Consider the following 18,271-nt stretch of genomic DNA (forward strand, 5'->3'; position numbering starts at 1 on the left):
AGCAATAAATGGCTGGAGGTTTAATTGTCATACCCCTTTTCCATCGAGGCAGTTCCAGACCCGTTTCAGTCCGTTTGTGAACCAGTATTTCATGTGGCCCCACAAACTGTTAAAATGTGCCAGCAACTACTTGACCAATAAGCAGCCAGATCTGAGGAGCCACATTATTCAGAGTTATGGCGGAGCAACATCAGTTCATGGCGAGACTAGAAAGATTAGTCGGTGCTAGCTTCGGTGGCTAGGCTAACATCATCAATGTAATATGAGAGAAACCTCACACTTCACAATCTTTAATTCAAGGCACTTTGATGCCAAACATTGTCAATTAAATCAATAAGAATTATAATTGATGGGAAAATCTGCATCAGGGTGTGGCATCAAAATCTGGTGTGGCAGCATGACTGTCAATTACTTTCAAGCGTAGTTGCAGACTATCAGAAACATTATTCTGATCAAGAGCATGACGTTGGAGAAGTTGTGCTTGCAATCCAATTTGGCTTCATAGGTTTCATAGCAAGTGAGCACAGCTCTTAAGTAGAACGCCATTGTTGTCGTTTTGGCGGATGCTGCCCATGTAGCCAATTAAATAAGGGTCCCCTCTCTGTCTCTGGTCAGTGGTAAGGCAAATGTTTTTTAGTCAGTTTGAAAGTTGACCAACTGCAAACTAGTCTCGGCATTGAACTAGAATGGAGCTCATGTCAGTGGAAAAGGGGCATCTGAGCCTCCGACTGCCGTTATGTTAGGCAAATTAGAATTAGTCTCGACACCGCAAAGCCCTTGAGTTTTCATATCAGTTTTCGTTTCAAATGCATCAATTAAGCATGGAAGTCTAGAAAGGATAAAAGACCCTGAGTTAATCTATCTCTCCCCCCCCGTTATCTCCGAGCTGCAGGGTGGATGTGAGCCACTGAGAGGATGTGTGTGTTTGCTGCTGTTCTCACAGCTTGCTCCTCTCAGCTCATCACTTTCTGGCTGAGCTGCCAATACAGGAACCTATCGTTTATTTTCAATGTGTCTTCATGCAAAGTACATTCGTTATAGTCTTAACTATTACATCTGCCTACACCTGACAGCAACCGCACTTTTAAAAAGGACCATACCAGGTTTTTCACAGATTGTTTTTAAAGATGTCTCCACAAGGAAACTGTAGAAAGATTTAAAGCACATTTAGTGATCTTAGTCGGCTTTGTTTTTCAAGTACAACAATTATTCAAATGTTGTTTAACAGTGAATCTAACTAATTAGCCAACTAACCAAAAATAAGTAAATAAAATAATTTCTAAAATAGCAATAATTTTAAAGCCAATACTTTGGAATTATGGTATAAAAAAAATAGGACAAATTCAAATAGTGTATAGTCAGCAGCAGTATAAAGAACATGTGTAGTGAATGGGGTTAAACGTGCTAAATCATTGGTATGGTGCTTTCAAAATAGTATTATGCTTTTAATTTATCTGATGCAGCAAATCTAACTTATCATTTTTGCATACACTTATTTAAACGACATGCAAAATGACATGACTTTGTGATTCTCATATTTAAAATAAAGCGTTTTATTTCAAATTAAGACTACTATAGCCTAATGTAAGTGTTGTAATAGAGTGGTGCAGGAATGAGTTATAAACACAGAAATAAGTCAGCATTTCAGCACTTCCTGTTCCCTTGACCGGAGTTAAAGTTATTTTGAACTTGTTTTTGGTTAGATGCCTAAAATAAGATCTGTTGTCAACACAAGCTTAAGAAAAATCATGTTTTAGGTTCATTACAAGAAGCTAAATGAGACTACTAAATGTCATTCCAGCCAACATTAGCCGCTTTTAGCTTAGCAGTGGTGAGGTGAAGTCATGTGACCGTGATGCAGTTCCTTTATAGCCTAACGTTAGCTTTTTACTTATAGCAGTTGCATTTTAAAAATCATAAAGTGGTGTTAAGATGGCGATTATCCTGCTGAATAAAACGTATCATAAACGTGTCTTTGCCAAATATCGTATTTTCTGCAATATTCCATTTGAAAAATCTCATTGCTTTTTGTCAATGCTAATTTCCAGGTCGTCCTATAGAAATACACCATCACTGCACCACTCTATAATGTTCATTTTAAGCTTTAGCAGCTCAGCCAAGAACGTGAAGCTTCTCTTCCTGCCTTTGGTGTTCAGAGTGCACTTTCTGGGGCTTACTGGTGCCTCTAGAGGCCGGTGGTGGTAAAGCAGCTCTGGGGTGTAGAGCTTCAAGTCGCACCCGCTGGCAGGGAGGCACATCATCTCCACAACCACCTCCTCCCCATCCTCACCTCCTTCTCCTTCCTTCCCAGAGGAGTCGGGAGGTCAAAGGAGGGAGGGGGCATGGCAGCATCAAAGGACAGAAACATAAAAGGCACAACAGAAATAACAAAAAGGCACAGACAACAAATAAATACCTTCAGGACAATAAATTATAAATACACGGAACACACAGAACACACAGGGTCAGGCTCACACACAGAGATTAGCCCTGGTCTCACCATCTGATTACTGACTTCTGAATAAAGGGTATGGTTTTAGTTATTTTTAGTAGTTGTTAAGTCTGTAGATGTCATTGTTATCGTTACGTTCTCAATTACAAGCTGGTAATGATTAATAGACAACACGATCAAATTGCTAATAAATAATATGGTTAATAAAGTAAAATGTACATTTCAACAACAGATGTTTAATGGTCACCACTCTGCTGCACACAGCGCTTATTTGAAGATGATAAATGAATGAAAACAGAATTATAACAGTTTCTTTTGGTTTGTGTTGCGTTGTTGGGAGCAAAAACGTTGGTTACTATTACTTACTTATACTAAAGTAAGATTTTCAATGACAGTGAAATCCTTGGCAACAGTATCCATCTATTATTATTGGAGGTTTAAACCGACTGAGTTGAAGTGCCCAAACAACAAGAACAACCTTAACAATAAATAACAAAAACAGCTACAACTGAACAACATCATTGTCTTTTTTCAGGAGTGTACAGTACTCACTTTTCTGAGCATGTGTTTTAATATACAAATAATAAAAACTGACACTGACCTGTTTGTCTAGGCGGTCGGCGATGCTGTAGACCAGCGGAGGGATGGAGCCTTCTTTAGTTTTCCCCACATCACTGCGGTAATGTTCACTCGCAGGCAGACAGCTGAGGAACACACACACACACACACACACACACACACATTAGTTCTGTGTTTTACAGTGAGGAAAACCCATTGACGCCTTTTATCTGATTTTACAGATCCTATGACTTAGAGCACATGTGTCAAACTCGAGGCCCGGGGGCCAAATCAGGCCCTTCGTGGATTTAATTTCGGCCTGCAGGATAATTTCTAATTACTATTAGATCTGGCCCGCCGGTATATTGCACGCACACCCTCACTCCATCCTGAGGGTCTCCTCCGCTCAGAGCCTGAGCCCAAACATTGATGACCTCTCACCCAAGATGAGATGCCAAGTATCTGAGCTAGCATCACAGAGCAGCACACTGAGTTCAATGGATGTTTCCTTCTGCACTTTCTCTCTCACGACAACAGGACATGTTTGGGTTTTCTCTTTGAGGGAAATAGTTTTGTTGAAGCTGTTGTTGGCCTGTGGAAAAATGTACTCATAAGAAATGAAGCTGAACCAGTCCGGCCCTCGACTAGCACCCATTTTTAAATGTTGGCCCACTGTGTGTTTGAGTTTGACACCCCTGACTTAGAGTACGTGCCCTTCTTCTGTGGTGTTATAATATTAACAAAGCTTTATTTTTACAACATCTTACATAAGCGGGATGCTTTGACACTTTGGTACACAACACAAATAAAAAATAGAATAACATTGAAATCAAGAAAGAGGCACATATTAGGCACATATGCAGCATGTGTACATGATATGAGTCCATGTCATACAAGAAGGTAAATAGGCAGGAGAATAAATACAATAAGATAAGACTGATAACAAAAACCTAAATCAGTAACAGTAAGACAGGATAGAACAAAATGCATGAATACAAAAAAGAAATAGAAAACCGCAGAAGTAGGGGCTAACTTCAAGCTAAGGTCAATACATTGTATTTTTAGCTGTTGTTATATTTAGAAGAACACAAGACGATAAGGATCTATGATGTAAGAGAGCACCAGAGATACGAGCTTTGTTTCCAAGTCAAATCATTTAAAATCGATTCTAGCCAATGCAGTGTAGCTAAAAACAGGAGTAAGATGCTCTCTTTCTTGTTGTTGTTGTTGTTGACACAATCTGATAACACATGTTTACCTGGCGGGCAGCTTGTAGATGTAGCTGCAGCCGTCCTCCGTCCAGATGATGACTCTGTCTGCGGCGATGAACTCTCCTCCGGTCCAGGCCTGGTCGTTCTCACTGGACACTGAGCAGAGGAGCGAGTAGTCAACGGCGTCGAACACCTGACACACAGAGAGAGGTACACACATCTGCATTAACAAGAGACACAACCTGTCTTCAGCCACACAAGAGACACAACCTGTCTTCAGCCACACAAGAGACACAACCTGTCTTCAGACACACGAGAGACACAACCTGTCTTCAGCCACACGAGAGACACAACCTGTCTTCAGCCACACGAGAGACACAACCTGTCTTCAGCCACACGAGAGACACAATCTGTCTTCAGCCACACGAGAGACACAACCTGTCTTCAGCCACACGAGAGACACAACCTGTCTTCAGCCACACGAGAGACACAACCTGTCTTCAGCCACACGAGAGACACAACCTGTCTTCAGCCACACGAGAGACACAACCTGTCTTCAGCCACACGAGAGACACAACCTGTCTTCAGCCACACGAGAGACACAACCTGTCTTCAGCCACACGAGAGACACAACCTGTCCTCAGCCACACGAGACACAACCTGTCTTCAGCCACACGAGAGACACAACCTGTCCTCAGCCACACGAGACACAACCTGTCTTCAGCCACACGAGACACAACCTGTCTTCAGCCACACGAGACACAAACCTGTCTTCAGCCACACGAGAGACACAACCTGTCTTCAGCCACACGAGAGACACAACCTGTCCTTCAGCCACACGAGAGACACAAACCTATCTTCAGCCACACGAGAGACACAACCTGTCTTCAGCCACACGAGAGACACAACCTGTCTTCAGCCACACGAGAGACACAACCTGTCTTCAGCCACACGAGACACACAACCTGTCTTCAGCCACACGAGACACACAACCTGTCTTCAGCCACACGAGAGACACAACCTGTCTTCAGCCACACAAGAGACACAACCTGTCTTCAGCCACACAAGAGACACAACCTGTCTTCAGCCACACAAGAAACACAACCTGTCTCAGCCACACGAGAGACACAACCTGGTCTTCAGCCACACGAGAGACACAACCTGTCTTCAGCCACACAGAGAGACACAACCTGTCTTCAGCCACACGAGAGACACACCCTGTCTTCAGCCCACGCGAGACACAACCTGTCTTCAGCCACACGAGAGACACAACCTGTCTTCAGCCACACGAGAGACACAACCTGTCTTCAGCCACACGAGAGACACAACCTGTCTTCAGCCACACACGAGAGACACAACCTGTCTTCAGCCACACGAGAGACACAACCTGTCTTCAGCCACACGAGAGACACAACCTGTCTTCAGCCACACGAGAGACACAACCTGTCTTCAGCCACACGAGAGACACAACCTGTCTTCAGCCACACAAGAGACACAACCTGTCTTCAGCCACACAAGAGACACAACCTGTCTTCAGCCACACAAGAGACACAACCTGTCTTCAGCCACACGAGAGACACAACCTGTCTTCAGCCACACGAGAGACACAACCTGTCTTCAGCCACACGAGAGACACAATCTGTCTTCAGCCACACGAGAACACAACCTGTCTTCAGCCACACGAGAGCCAACAACCTGTCTTCAGCCACACGAGAGACACAACCTGTCTTCAGCCACACAAGAGACACAACCTGTCTTCAGCCACACAAGAGACACAACCTGTCTTCAGCCACACGAGAGACACAACCTGTCTTCAGCCACACAAGAGACACAACCTGTCTTCAGCCACACAAGAGACACAACCTGTCTTCAGCCACACGAGAGACACAACCTGTCTTCAGCCACACGAGAGACACAACCTGTCTTCAGCCACACGAGAGACACAACCTGTCTTCAGCCACACAAGAGACACAACCTGTCTTCAGCCACACGAGAGACACAACCTGTCTTCAGCCACACGAGAGACACAACCTGTCTTCAGCCACACGAGAGACACAACCTGTCTTCAGCCACACGAGAGACACAACCTGTCTTCAGCCACACAAGAGACACAACCTGTCTTCAGCCACACGAGAGACACAACCTGTCTTCAGCCACACAACCTGTCTTCAGCCACACAAGAGACACAACCTGTCTTCAGCCACACAAGAGACACAACCTGTCTTCAGCCACACAAGAGACACAATCTGTCTTCAGCCACACAAGAGACACAACCTGTCTTCAGCCACACAAGAGACACAACCTGTCTTCAGCCACACAAGAGACACAACCTGTCTTCAGCCACACGAGAGACACAACTGTCTCAGCCACACAAGAGACACAACCTGTCTTCAGCCACACGAGAGACACAATCTGTCTTCAGCCACACAAGAGACACAACCTGTCTTCAGCCACACAAGAGACACAACCTGTCTTCAGCCACACGTGAGACACAACCTGTCTTCAGCCACACGAGAGACACAACCTGTCTTCAGCCACACGAGAGACACAACCTGTCTTCAGCCACACAAGAGACACAACCTGTCTTCAGCCACACGAGAGACACAACCTGTCTTCAGCCACACGAGAGACACAACCTGTCTTCAGCCACACGAGAGACACAACCTGTCTTCAGCCACACGAGAGACACAACCTGTCTTCAGCCACACGAGAGACACAACCTGTCTTCAGCCACACGAGAGACACAACCTGTCTTCAGCCACACGAGAGACACAACCTGTCTTCAGCCACACAAGAGACACAACCTGTCTTCAGCCACACGTGAGACACAACCTGTCTTCAGCCACACAAGAGACACAACCTGTCTTCAGCCACACAAGAGACACAACCTGTCTTCAGCCACACGAGAGACACAACCTGTCTTCAGCCACACGAGAGACACAACCTGTCTTCAGCCACACGAGACACACAACCTGTCTTCAGCCACACGAGAGACACAACCTGTCTTCAGCCACACGAGAGACACAACCTGTCTTCAGCCACACGAGAGACACAACCTGTCTTCAGCCACACGAGAGACACAACCTGTCTTCAGCCACACGAGAGACACAACCTGTCTTCAGCCACACGAGAGACACAACCTGTCTTCAGCCACACGAGAGACACAACCTGTCTTCAGCCACACGAGAGACACAACCTGTCTTCAGCCACACGAGAGACACAACCTGTCTTCAGCCACACAAGAGACACAACCTGTCTTCAGCCACACGAGAGACACAACCTGTCTTCAGCCACACGAGAGACACAACCTGTCTTCAGCCACACGAGAGCCACAACCTGTCTTCAGCCACACGAGAGACACAACCTGTCTTCAGCCACACGAGAGACACAACCTGTCTTCAGCCACACGAGAGACACAACCTGTCTTCAGCCACACGAGAGACACAACCTGTCTTCAGCCACACAGAGAGACACAACCTGTCTTCAGCCACACAAGAGACACAACCTGTCTTCAGCCACACGAGAGACACAACCTGTCTTCAGCCACACGAGAGACACAACCTGTCTTCAGCCACACGAGAGACACAACCTGTCTTCAGCCACACAAGAGACACAACCTGTCTTCAGCCACACGAGAGACACAATCCTGTCTTCAGCCACACAGAGAGACACAACCTGTCTTCAGCCACACAAGAGACACAATCTGTCTTCAGCCACACGAGAGACACAACCTGTCTTCAGCCACACGAGAGACACAACCTGTCTTCAGCCACACGAAGAGGACACAACCTGTCTTCAGCCACACAAACCTAAGAGACACAACCTGTCTTCAGCCACACAAGAGACACAACCTGTCTTCAGCCACACGAGAGACACAACCTGTCTTCAGCCACACAAGAGACACAACCTGTCTTCAGCCACACAAGAGACACAACCTGTCTTCAGCCACACAAGAGACACAACCTGTCTTCAGCCACACGAGAGACACAACCTGTCTTCAGCCACACGAGAGACACAACCTGTCTTCAGCCACACAAGAGACACAACCTGTCTTCAGCCAGGTTCAGGTGTACTGCAGGTACTTGTTGTTTAGTATTACTCGTTGTACTGCAGGTACTTGTTGTGTAGTATTACTCAGTGTACTGCAGGTACTTGGTGTATAGTATTACTCGGTGTACTGCAGGTACTTGTCGTGTAGTATTACTCGGTGTACTGCAGGTACTTGTCGTGTAGTATTACTCGGTGTACTGCAGGTACTTGGTGTGTAGTATTACTCGGTGTACTGCAGGTACTTGTCGTGTAGTATTACTCGGGTGTACTGCAGTACTTGTCGTGTAGTATTACTCGGTGTACTGGCAGGTACTTGTCGTGTAGTAATTACTCCGGTGTACTTGCAGTGTACTTGTTGTGTAGTATTACTCGTTGTACTGCAGGTACTTGTTGTGTAGTATTACTCGGTCTACTGCAGGTACTTGTGTGTAGTATTACTCGGTGTACTGCAGAGGTACTTGTTGTGTAGTATTACTCGGTCTACTGCAAGGTACTTGTCCGGGTAGTATTACTCGGTGTACTGCAGGGTACTTGTCGTGTATTATACTCGGTGTACTGCAGGGTACTTGTTGTGTAGTATTACTCGTTGTACTGCAGGTACTTGTTGTGTAGTATTACTCGGTGTACTGCAGGTACTTGTTGTGTAGTATTACTCGGTGTACTGCAGGTACTTGGTGTGTAGTATTACTCGGTGTACTGCAGGTACTTGTTTGTGTAGTATTACTCGGTGTACTGCAGGTACTTGTTGTGTAGTATTAACTCGGTGTACTGCGGTACATGTTGTGTAGTATACTCGGTGTACTGCAGGTACTTGTTGTGTAGTAGTTACTCGGTGTACTGCAGGTACTTGTTGTGTAGTATTACTCGGTGTACTGCAGGTACTTGTTGTGTAGTATTACTCGGTCTGTACTGCAGGTACTTGTTTAGTGTATTACTCGGTGTACTGCAGGTACTTGTTGTGTAGTATTACTCGGTGTACTGCAGGTACTTGTCGTGTAGTATTACTCGGTGTACTGCAGGTACTTGTCGTGTAGTATTACTCGGTGTACTGCAGGTACTTGTCGTGTAGTATTACTCGGTGTACTGCAGGTACTTGTCGTGTAGTATTACTCGGTGTACTGCAGGTACTTGTCGTGTAGTATTACTCGTTGTACTGCAGGTACTTGTCGTGTAGTATTACTCGGTGTACTGCAGGTACTTGTCGTGTAGTATTACTCGGTGTACTGCAGGTACTTGTCGTGTAGTATTACTCGGTGTACTGCAGGTACTTGTCGTGTAGTATTACTCGGTGTACTGCAGGTACTTGGTGTGTAGTATTACTCGGTGTACTGCAGGTACTTGTCGTGTAGTATTACTCGTGTACTGCAGGTACTTGTCGTGTAGTATTTACTCGGTGTACTGCAGGTACTTGTCGTTTAGTATTACTCGGGTACTGCAGGTACATGTTGTGGTAGTATTACTCGGTGTACTGCAGGTACTTGTTGTAGTATTACTCAGTGTACTGCAGTACTTGTTGTGTAGTATTACTCGGTTGTACTGCAGGTACTTGGTGTGTAGTATTACTCGTTGTACTGCAGGTACTTGTCGTGTAGTATTACTCAGTGTACTGCAGGTACTTGTGTAGTATTACTCGGTGTACTGCAGGTACTTGTTGTGTAGTATTACTCAGTGTACTGCAGGTACTTGTCGTGTAGTATTACTCGGTGTACTGCAGGTACTTGTCGTGTAGTATTACTCAGTCTACTGCAGGTACTTGTTGTGTAGTATTACTCGGTGTACTGCAGGTACTTGTTGTGTAGTATTACTCGTGTACTGCAGGTACTTGTGTGTAGTATTACTCGGTGTACTGCAGGTACTTGTCGTGTAGTATTACTCAGTGTACTGCAGGTACTTGTTGTGTAGTATTACTCGGTGTACTGCAGGTACTTGGTGTGTAGTATTACTCGGTCTACTGCAGGTACTTGTTGTGTAGTATTACTCGTTGTACTGCAGGTACTTGTTGTGTAGTATTACTCGGTGTACTGCAGGTACTTGTGTGTAGTATTACTCGTGTACTGCAGGTACTTGTCGTGTAGTATTACTCGGTGGACTGCAGGTACTTGTCGTGTAGTATTACTCAGTGTACTGCAGGTACTTGTCGTGTAGTATTACTCGGTGTACTGCAGGTACTTGTCGTGTAGTATTACTCGGTGTACTGCAGGTACTTGTTGTGTAGTATTACTCGGTGTACTGCAGGTACTTGTCGTGTAGTATTACTCGGTGTACTGCAGGTACTTGTTGTGTAGTATACTCAGTGTACTGCAGGTACTTGTCGTGTAGTATTACTCGGTGTACTGCAGGTACTTGTTGTGTAGTATTACTCGGTGTACTGCAGGTACTTGTCGTGTAGTATTACTCGGTGTACTGCAGGTACTTGTTGTGTAGTATTACTCGGTGTACTGCAGGTACTTGTCGTGTAGTATTACTCGGTGTACTGCAGGTACTTGTTGTGTAGTATTACTCGGTGTACTGCAGGTACTTGGTTTGTAGTATTACTCGGTGTACTGCAGGTACTTGTTGTGTAGTATTACTCGGTGTACTGCAGGTACTTGTTGTGTAGTATTACTCAGTCTACTGCAGGTACTTGGTGTGTAGTATTACTCAGTCTACTGCAGGTACTTGTTGTGTAGTATTACTCAGTCTACTGCAGGTACTTGGTGTGTAGTATTACTCGGTGTACTGCAGGTACTTGTTGTGTAGTATTACTCAGTCTACTGCAGGTACTTGGTGTGTAGTATTACTCGGTGTACTGCAGGTACTTGGTGTGTAGTATTACTCGGTGTACTGCAGTACTTGTTGTGTAGTATTACTCGGTGTACTGCAGGTACTTGGGTAGTATTACTGGTGTACTGTCGGTATCTGGGTGTAGTATACTCGGTGTACTGCAGGTACTTGGTGTGTAGTATTACTCGGTGTACTGCAGGTACTTGTTGTGTAGTATTACTCGGTGTACTGCAGGTACTTGTTGTGTAGTATTACTCGGTGTACTGCAGGTACTTGGTGTGTAGTATTACTCGGTGTACTGCAGGTACTTGTTGTGTAGTATTACTCAGTGTACTGCAGGTACTTGTTGTGTAGTATTACTCGGTGTACTGCAGGTACTTGTTGTGTAGTATTACTCGGTGTACTGCAGGTACATGTTGTGTAGTATTACTCGGTGTACTGCAGGTACTTGTTGTGTAGTATTACTCGGTGTACTGCAGGTACTTGGTGTGTAGTATTACTCGGTGTACTGCAGGTACATGTTGTGTAGTATTACTCGGTGTACTGCAGGTACTTGTTGTGTAGTATTACTCGGTGTACTGCAGGTACTTGGTGTGTAGTATTACTCGGTGTACTGCAGGTACTTGGTGTGTAGTATTACTCGGTGTACTGCAGGTACATGTTGTGTAGTATTACTCGGTGGTACTGCAGGTACTTGTTGTGTAGTATTAACTCGGTGTACTGCAGGTACTTGGTGTGTAGTATTACTCGGTGTACTGCAGGTACTTGGTGTGTAGTATTACTCGTACTGCAGGTACTTGTTGTGTAGTATTACTCGTACTGCAGGTACTTGTTGTGTAGTATTACTCGGTGTACTGCAGGTACTTGTTGTGTAGTATTACTCGGTGTACTGCAGGTACTTGTCGTGTAGTATTACTCGGTGTACTGCAGGTACTTGTCGTGTAGTATTACTCGGTGTACTGCAGGTACTTGGTGTGTAGTATTACTCAGTGTACTGCAGGTACTTGTCGTGTAGTATTACTTGGTGTACTGCAGGTACTTGTTGTGTAGTATTACTTGGTGTACTGCAGGTACTTGTTGTGTAGTATTACTCGGTGTACTGCAGGTACTTGTTGTGTAGTATTACTTGGTGTACTGCAGGTACTTGTCGTGTAGTATTACTCGGTGTACTGCAGGTACTTGTTGTGTAGTATTACTCGGTGTACTGCAGGTACTTGTCGTGTAGTATTACTCGGTGTACTGCAGGTACTTGTCGTGTAGTATTACTCGGTGTACTGCAGGTACTTGTCGTGTAGTATTACTCGGTGTACTGCAGGTACTTGTCGTGTAGTATTACTCAGTCTACTGCAGGTACTTGTTGTGTAGTATTACTCGGTGTACTGCAGGTACTTGGTGTGTAGTATTACTCAGTCTACTGCAGGTACTTGTTGTGTAGTATTACTCGGTGTACTGCAGGTACTTGGTGTGTAGTATTACTCGGTGTACTGCAGGTACTTGGTGTGTAGTATTACTCGGTGTACTGCAGGTACTTGTTGTGTAGTATTACTCGGTGTACTGCAGGTACTTGGTGTGTAGTATTACTCGGTGTACTGCAGGTACTTGTTGTGTAGTATTACTCAGTCTACTGCAGGTACTTGGTGTGTAGTATTACTCAGTGTACTGCAGGTACTTGTTGTGTAGTATTACTCAGTGTACTGCAGGTACTTGTTGTGTAGTATTACTCGGTGTACTGCAGGTACTTGTTGTGTAGTATTACTCGGTGTACTGCAGGTACTTGTTGTGTAGTATTACTCGGTGTACTGCAGGTACTTGTCGTGTAGTATTACTCAGTGTACTGCAGGTACTTGTCGTGTAGTATTACTCGGTGTACTGCAGGTACATGTTGTGTAGTATTACTCGGTGTACTGCAGGTACTTGTCGTGTAGTATTACTCGGTGTACTGCAGGTACTTGTTGTGTAGTATTACTCGGTGTACTGCAGGTACTTGTCGTGTAGTATTACTCGGTGTACTGCAGGTACTTGTTGTGTAGTATTACTCAGTGTACTGCAGGTACTTGTCGTGTAGTATTACTCGGTGTACTGCAGGTACATGTTGTGTAGTATTACTCGGTGTACTGCAGGTACTTGTCGTGTAGTATTACTCAGTGTACTGCAGGTACTTGTCGTGTAGTATTACTCGGTGTACTGCAGGTACATGTTGTGTAGTATTACTCGGTGTACTGCAGGTACATGTTGTGTAGTATTACTCGGTGTACTGCAGGTACTTGTCGTGTAGTATTACTCGGTGTACTGCAGGCTCTTACCCTCCAGTACTTGGAGCAGACGACCAGCAGGCTGCTCTGAGTGAAGGTGCAGAAGGAGATGCTCTGACAGCCCTGACAGTAGATGGGTTTGGACTCTTCTTCAAACACAGGGTCCAGGTCCTACACACACACACACACACACACACAAACACACACGCACACACATCAACTGATATATCTTTTGATCCGCATACTGGTCTTTTATTACAGTATTGAAACACTTAATTACAGTCATAGCAATACTGTAAAGGCCGCTTCAGAATCGGAAATAGAATTTTTTTTATTCCGGGGGGAAATTGGGTTTTCTGACAGTGGCTCAATTTTAAATATATTAAAAAATATGTAAATATAAACATAAAAACGTTGTTAAAAAATGTGCACATTGTACTGTCATTATGAAAAAACAATAACAATTTCATAACAAAGACAGTAAAGCTGAAAACTGTGTTCACGTTTAGTGTGGCAGTAGAAATACAGGACTAACACCAAATTAAACCATTGTTTTAAGGAACAAATATCTGTATGGTGGAGTACCTGGATCTTGCTGACCTCCGATGTGATGATCCAAACCTTCAAAATCCCCGTCACTGACACCGCCACCACCGTGTCCTCTACACAGAGACAGAGCGGGGGCCTCGTGGTTAAACACAAATATTCTTCTTTGGAGAATGTATTTGCAACAAAATGTAAAACTGGTCAAAATAACACAAGAGAAGCGTTCAGACCTCCAAGAAGGCAATTCAAATCTGGGGGACGTGTTTAAAGTAGGGATGGGAATTAAAAGCAAATGTATATTCGAATATTCGACCCCCCAAAAAATGGTTAATCGATTAACCGAAATGTACATATCCTAAAAAAAGAAAAAAAAGTGGGAAAAATATTGACAGCTATAGGCCTACAGCTTTCATGCTTAAAACATAACTTGGTTTTTAAATTAAAGAGGGATCAAACACGAACAACATAACGGGTTAGGGTAACGTAACCCTATTACAACAGAGATCAACAACCTATAGCAGGGCCTATGCACAGAATGCAGATATTCAATACTCATTCTTGTTTAAGAATATGAGCATGTCTACTCAGGGGAGAGGCGCGTGCGGAGGCGATTCACAATCAGGCCAGCTGTAGAGAAGACCCTCTCAGCTGGAATGTGGGCATAAGATGAGGTTTGAGCAGTGGCGAACCGTCAGGGCCTTCAAGGTATTCAGAGAATACCCTGGAACACTCAGATAAAACAAACACAAAATCGATTTAATTATATAAATAAAATGTATATAAAATGAATAATGAGAATGGTATCTGTGTTGTTGATCTGTAATATTACAGTGTTACGTTGATTTGTTTGTCCTTCTCGGACCATGCTCTATGCATTTCAGTGGTTTTGTGTTAGAAAAGAAAGCAACCAATCAGATCTTGTTCTGGGTCTCTGGGTAGAATATCCTTCAACAAGGTATTCTACATCCTTGATCGAATGCCCTGGCCGTTGCACTGAATGAGAGCGTACGTTTGGACTGACAGTTTGATCAACCAATCATATATTGATTTGTAGCCAATGGGCGTATTCTTTCAGAGTTCCCCTCGGTTCCAGGGTATTCTAGAAGGCCCGCTAGTTAACTGGCTCGAGACAGAGGATCTAGATGAATGTGACGAAGCAATTCATGCCGTTTTATTGTTTTTAACGTTGAAATGGCAAGAGCAACAGGTGAAGATGAAGTTGTTGCGGAATTGTTGTGAGTACCCTTTTCAAGACGACAATTCAGTGAAAAGACGGACATTATAACGCCGGGGGGGAGGGGGGGGGTGTGTGTGTCTACAGAAGGTCCAGTTGTGATAGACACGGTTCGCCACTGGGTTTGAGTCTGCGTGATCTGCGTGTAGGGAGGGGCAGCAGCCGTATCATTCGCTAGAACTAGCTAGATCTGATGGATTTAGACATAAATGCGAGTGAAGTCTAACCGGACGCGAGAGAGAGAGAGATCAGCACCTGCAGCTCTGCCCGCTGTGAGGGACCGGTGAGCGGAGCAAAACACACCTTTAGACCTAACACACTTAGCTATGGCACTGTCGCATACATGGAATTATTCCATTTGATAATATGTAATCAACTTAGGCACCCCTCCCAAAAAAAAATAATTCATAACTCATATTTGAATACTTGAATAATATCGAATATTCGATGAATCGTTTCCATCCCTAGTTTATAGTAGTGTATAGCTTAAAATAAAAATTAAGTTAAGTTACATTTCCCTCCAATTGAAACCAATAAATAGCAAAACAAGAGAAACTGTTAGATTAGATTTTAGATGTATTTTGCGGAGGTCTCATAATGTTCCAGATCTGAATCTATATATAATCCTGTGTCTCTGACCTTGTGTGCGGTGCGAGCGGATGATGCTCATGGAGCTGATCCAGTCGGGGGAGATCTTGGACACCAGATAGTACAGCACCTCCAGGCTGGTGGCGTCCACCACAAGGATTTCTGGGTAGTGGCCGTTGCAAAGCAGACGTCCCTCTTTCTCAGTGCCGATGGTGAACCGATAGAACTACAGAAATACAGAATAGGAGACGGAAATATAAGGAGAGATGGGAACAGGAGGAAGTCAAATCCCACCCAAAAAAATATAAACCATCCCTTTCCTGGGTCAATTTGAATATGAAATATTCAATGGATGTGTATAATTACATGGACAGTAACTTCATATTGACTATAAAACTGAATATAGGATTTAAATGAAATAACTACTGAATGAAAAGAGAAAGTAAGACTAGTTGGTTTGATAGGACTTTGTTGTACTGGTGTGGAAATGAATGTTTGTTCAAATGAAGTCAACATTTGAGCTACTTTATCACAGTTGTTGCTCATTTGTGAGTGATGATATGAGACTAGGCCAGTACTGGAATGGCATATTCATTTCAAGTCCTACCTGTATGCCAGTGTGAGCACAGGCCAGCTTGGTGAACTCAATACAGCGTCCATCGTTCACATCCCATAGACACATCTCTCTGGAAACACAGACAAAAAGTTAGTTCAACATGAATGAGTAGGAAATGACACGTGTGTGTGTGTTTGGTAATCGACAATAATATTTAGCACATTTAAATAAACTAGTGTAATGCCCTTCATTATGCCACAAAGTAAGTCTATGGAGGCGTTTACAGTCGCGATTCTACAGTCTACAATTGTTTGGACATCAATAAAGTCAAAGCCACATAAAATTATAATTGTTTGCGTAATAAAAGCCTGAACTCACCCGTTCTCTGATGCGCTGACGATGTACTGTTTGTCACTGCATGCACTGGCTTTAGCCAGACAGGTGATGGAGGCTGTGTGACCAAACAGCATGGCCCGGGGACAAATCTGAGGAAGAAAACACATAAGAAAAATATATATAACGGGTAATAAAAAAGATTAAAGATACACAGAGTAAATAAGTGGTGTGTGGTGGCGAAGTCGATAGGGACTTGGCTTGGCAACTGGCCGTTCAAAATGGCAGCACACTGCTCCTAACACTAGGATGGGTCAAATGCAGAGAAACAATTTCCCCACGAGGGATTAATAAAGTCCATCTTGACCAACGCACACACCACCACCTCTGCCCTGATCTGTACCTCCAGCTCAGGCGTCATGTCCCAGATGCAGATTTGTCCGTCGTGGCAGCCGGTGATGATGGTGCTGAAGTTGTCCATCACCAGCAGGCTGCTGATGCAGTGGGTGGGAGCGGTGCGGCCCCATAGCACTATGGGTAGAACCAAGTTGTTCCCCGACATAATGCAGATGTTTCTGGAAGGAGATAGGGACGACATGAGACGAGCCAATGATCTTGTTGAATTGCCCGCATAAGGATTGATAGACAAAGAAACAACTTCACTCTGGGCAACACCAAGCCAAAACAAAAGGGCTCATATCACTATTTAGGGGATTAATGAATGCATCATAATTTAATCTATCTATACTTATGCATATTTATATATTTCCAAACCATACTCTACCCTGCTGTTTGTATATCTTATTTATTTTGATCATGCACTTTTATTCTGGGACATGAATTGTACACACCTTCTAGAAAATGCCTCTACCCTTTTTCTTTCTAGTTTGTATGTAATACGTTTGTTTGTATGTATAGTTCTTAATATGTATATGTGGAGAGCGGTCCAAATGTCATTGTACAGTGCAACTGCATGTTATACTGTAGGCCTACATATGAGAATAAAATATCTTGAATCTTGAAAAGCAAGGGTTAATTGTTTCTGCTATTGTCTTGATCTTGTCCTCTATGAGCTCATTGCTTGATGCTATGTTAATATTCTCCCTGTTTACATCCATCCCAATCAAGCATACGGATTGGAATAGAATAGCGTTACACCATGAATGAGTCACGACTAGTCACTGTCACCAGTTGTGATCCTTTGACCACACTCTTCAACACGCAGTTAATCAAAAACATCACCAGTGTGTGTGTTCAGACATTTACATAATTAACCTTGGCGTTGCATGCATGTTTGCAGACTGTGCAGCAACGTGCAGAGTAACAGGGGACACATTTAATGGAGTCAGGTGCAGGTCACTGATACCAAGTAGAAAGTGAGCAGCAGCACGAGATTATGGAGAAAAATTAAGCTAAAAATCGTAATATCATGGATGAGGACTGATTAACGGTGCAGTGATCTATGAGGCGCTAACGCTATACCTGCAATGTCGCCGCTTCCGGGGTAACGAAACGGCTAACTGAACCAAAACAGGATGTTGAAAACGCTTTATATACGTACCACAACTAAATTACTCCTGGAACATGTCCTTGTAATTGAAGGCTTATCGAAGAACGTCTCCCTCCTTGGCAAAATGAAATTGAAATTGTCCTTCTTATCGTCTTGTTTAGCTCCGATCTGTTCGGTCAGCTGATCACCTGACAACCGGAGCCACATCCGGTTTCGTG

General features: G+C 44.0%; 1 protein-coding gene across 4 annotated transcripts in view; it reads right to left on the reverse strand.

Moving 5' to 3' along the window:
• LOC117562308 (WD repeat-containing protein 7) overlaps positions 1-18,271 on the reverse strand; it is a 113,393-nt gene that overhangs the window by 94,133 nt on the left and 989 nt on the right. For 2 of the 4 annotated variants that reach the window (XM_034240118.1, XM_034240126.1), the window contains 8 exons: positions 16,947-17,118; positions 16,589-16,695; positions 16,262-16,340; positions 15,706-15,880; positions 13,872-13,948; positions 13,338-13,457; positions 4,269-4,414; positions 3,054-3,156 (listed from right to left, as the gene is read on the reverse strand). In XM_034240118.1, the coding sequence (XP_034096009.1) occupies positions 3,054-3,156; positions 4,269-4,414; positions 13,338-13,457; positions 13,872-13,948; positions 15,706-15,880; positions 16,262-16,340; positions 16,589-16,695; positions 16,947-17,105 (966 nt within the window). In that variant the 5' untranslated portion in view covers positions 17,106-17,118. Of the gene's footprint in view, positions 1-3,053; positions 3,157-4,268; positions 4,415-13,337; positions 13,458-13,871; positions 13,949-15,705; positions 15,881-16,261; positions 16,341-16,588; positions 16,696-16,946; positions 17,119-18,104; positions 18,268-18,271 lie in introns of those variants that run through there. The other 2 variants (XM_034240110.1, XM_034240135.1) reach the window with 2 other exon arrangements.

The sequence above is a fragment of the Gymnodraco acuticeps genome, unplaced genomic scaffold (assembly GCF_902827175.1).
Source record: "Gymnodraco acuticeps unplaced genomic scaffold, fGymAcu1.1, whole genome shotgun sequence".
NCBI classification, from domain to species: Eukaryota; Metazoa; Chordata; class Actinopteri; order Perciformes; family Bathydraconidae; genus Gymnodraco; species Gymnodraco acuticeps.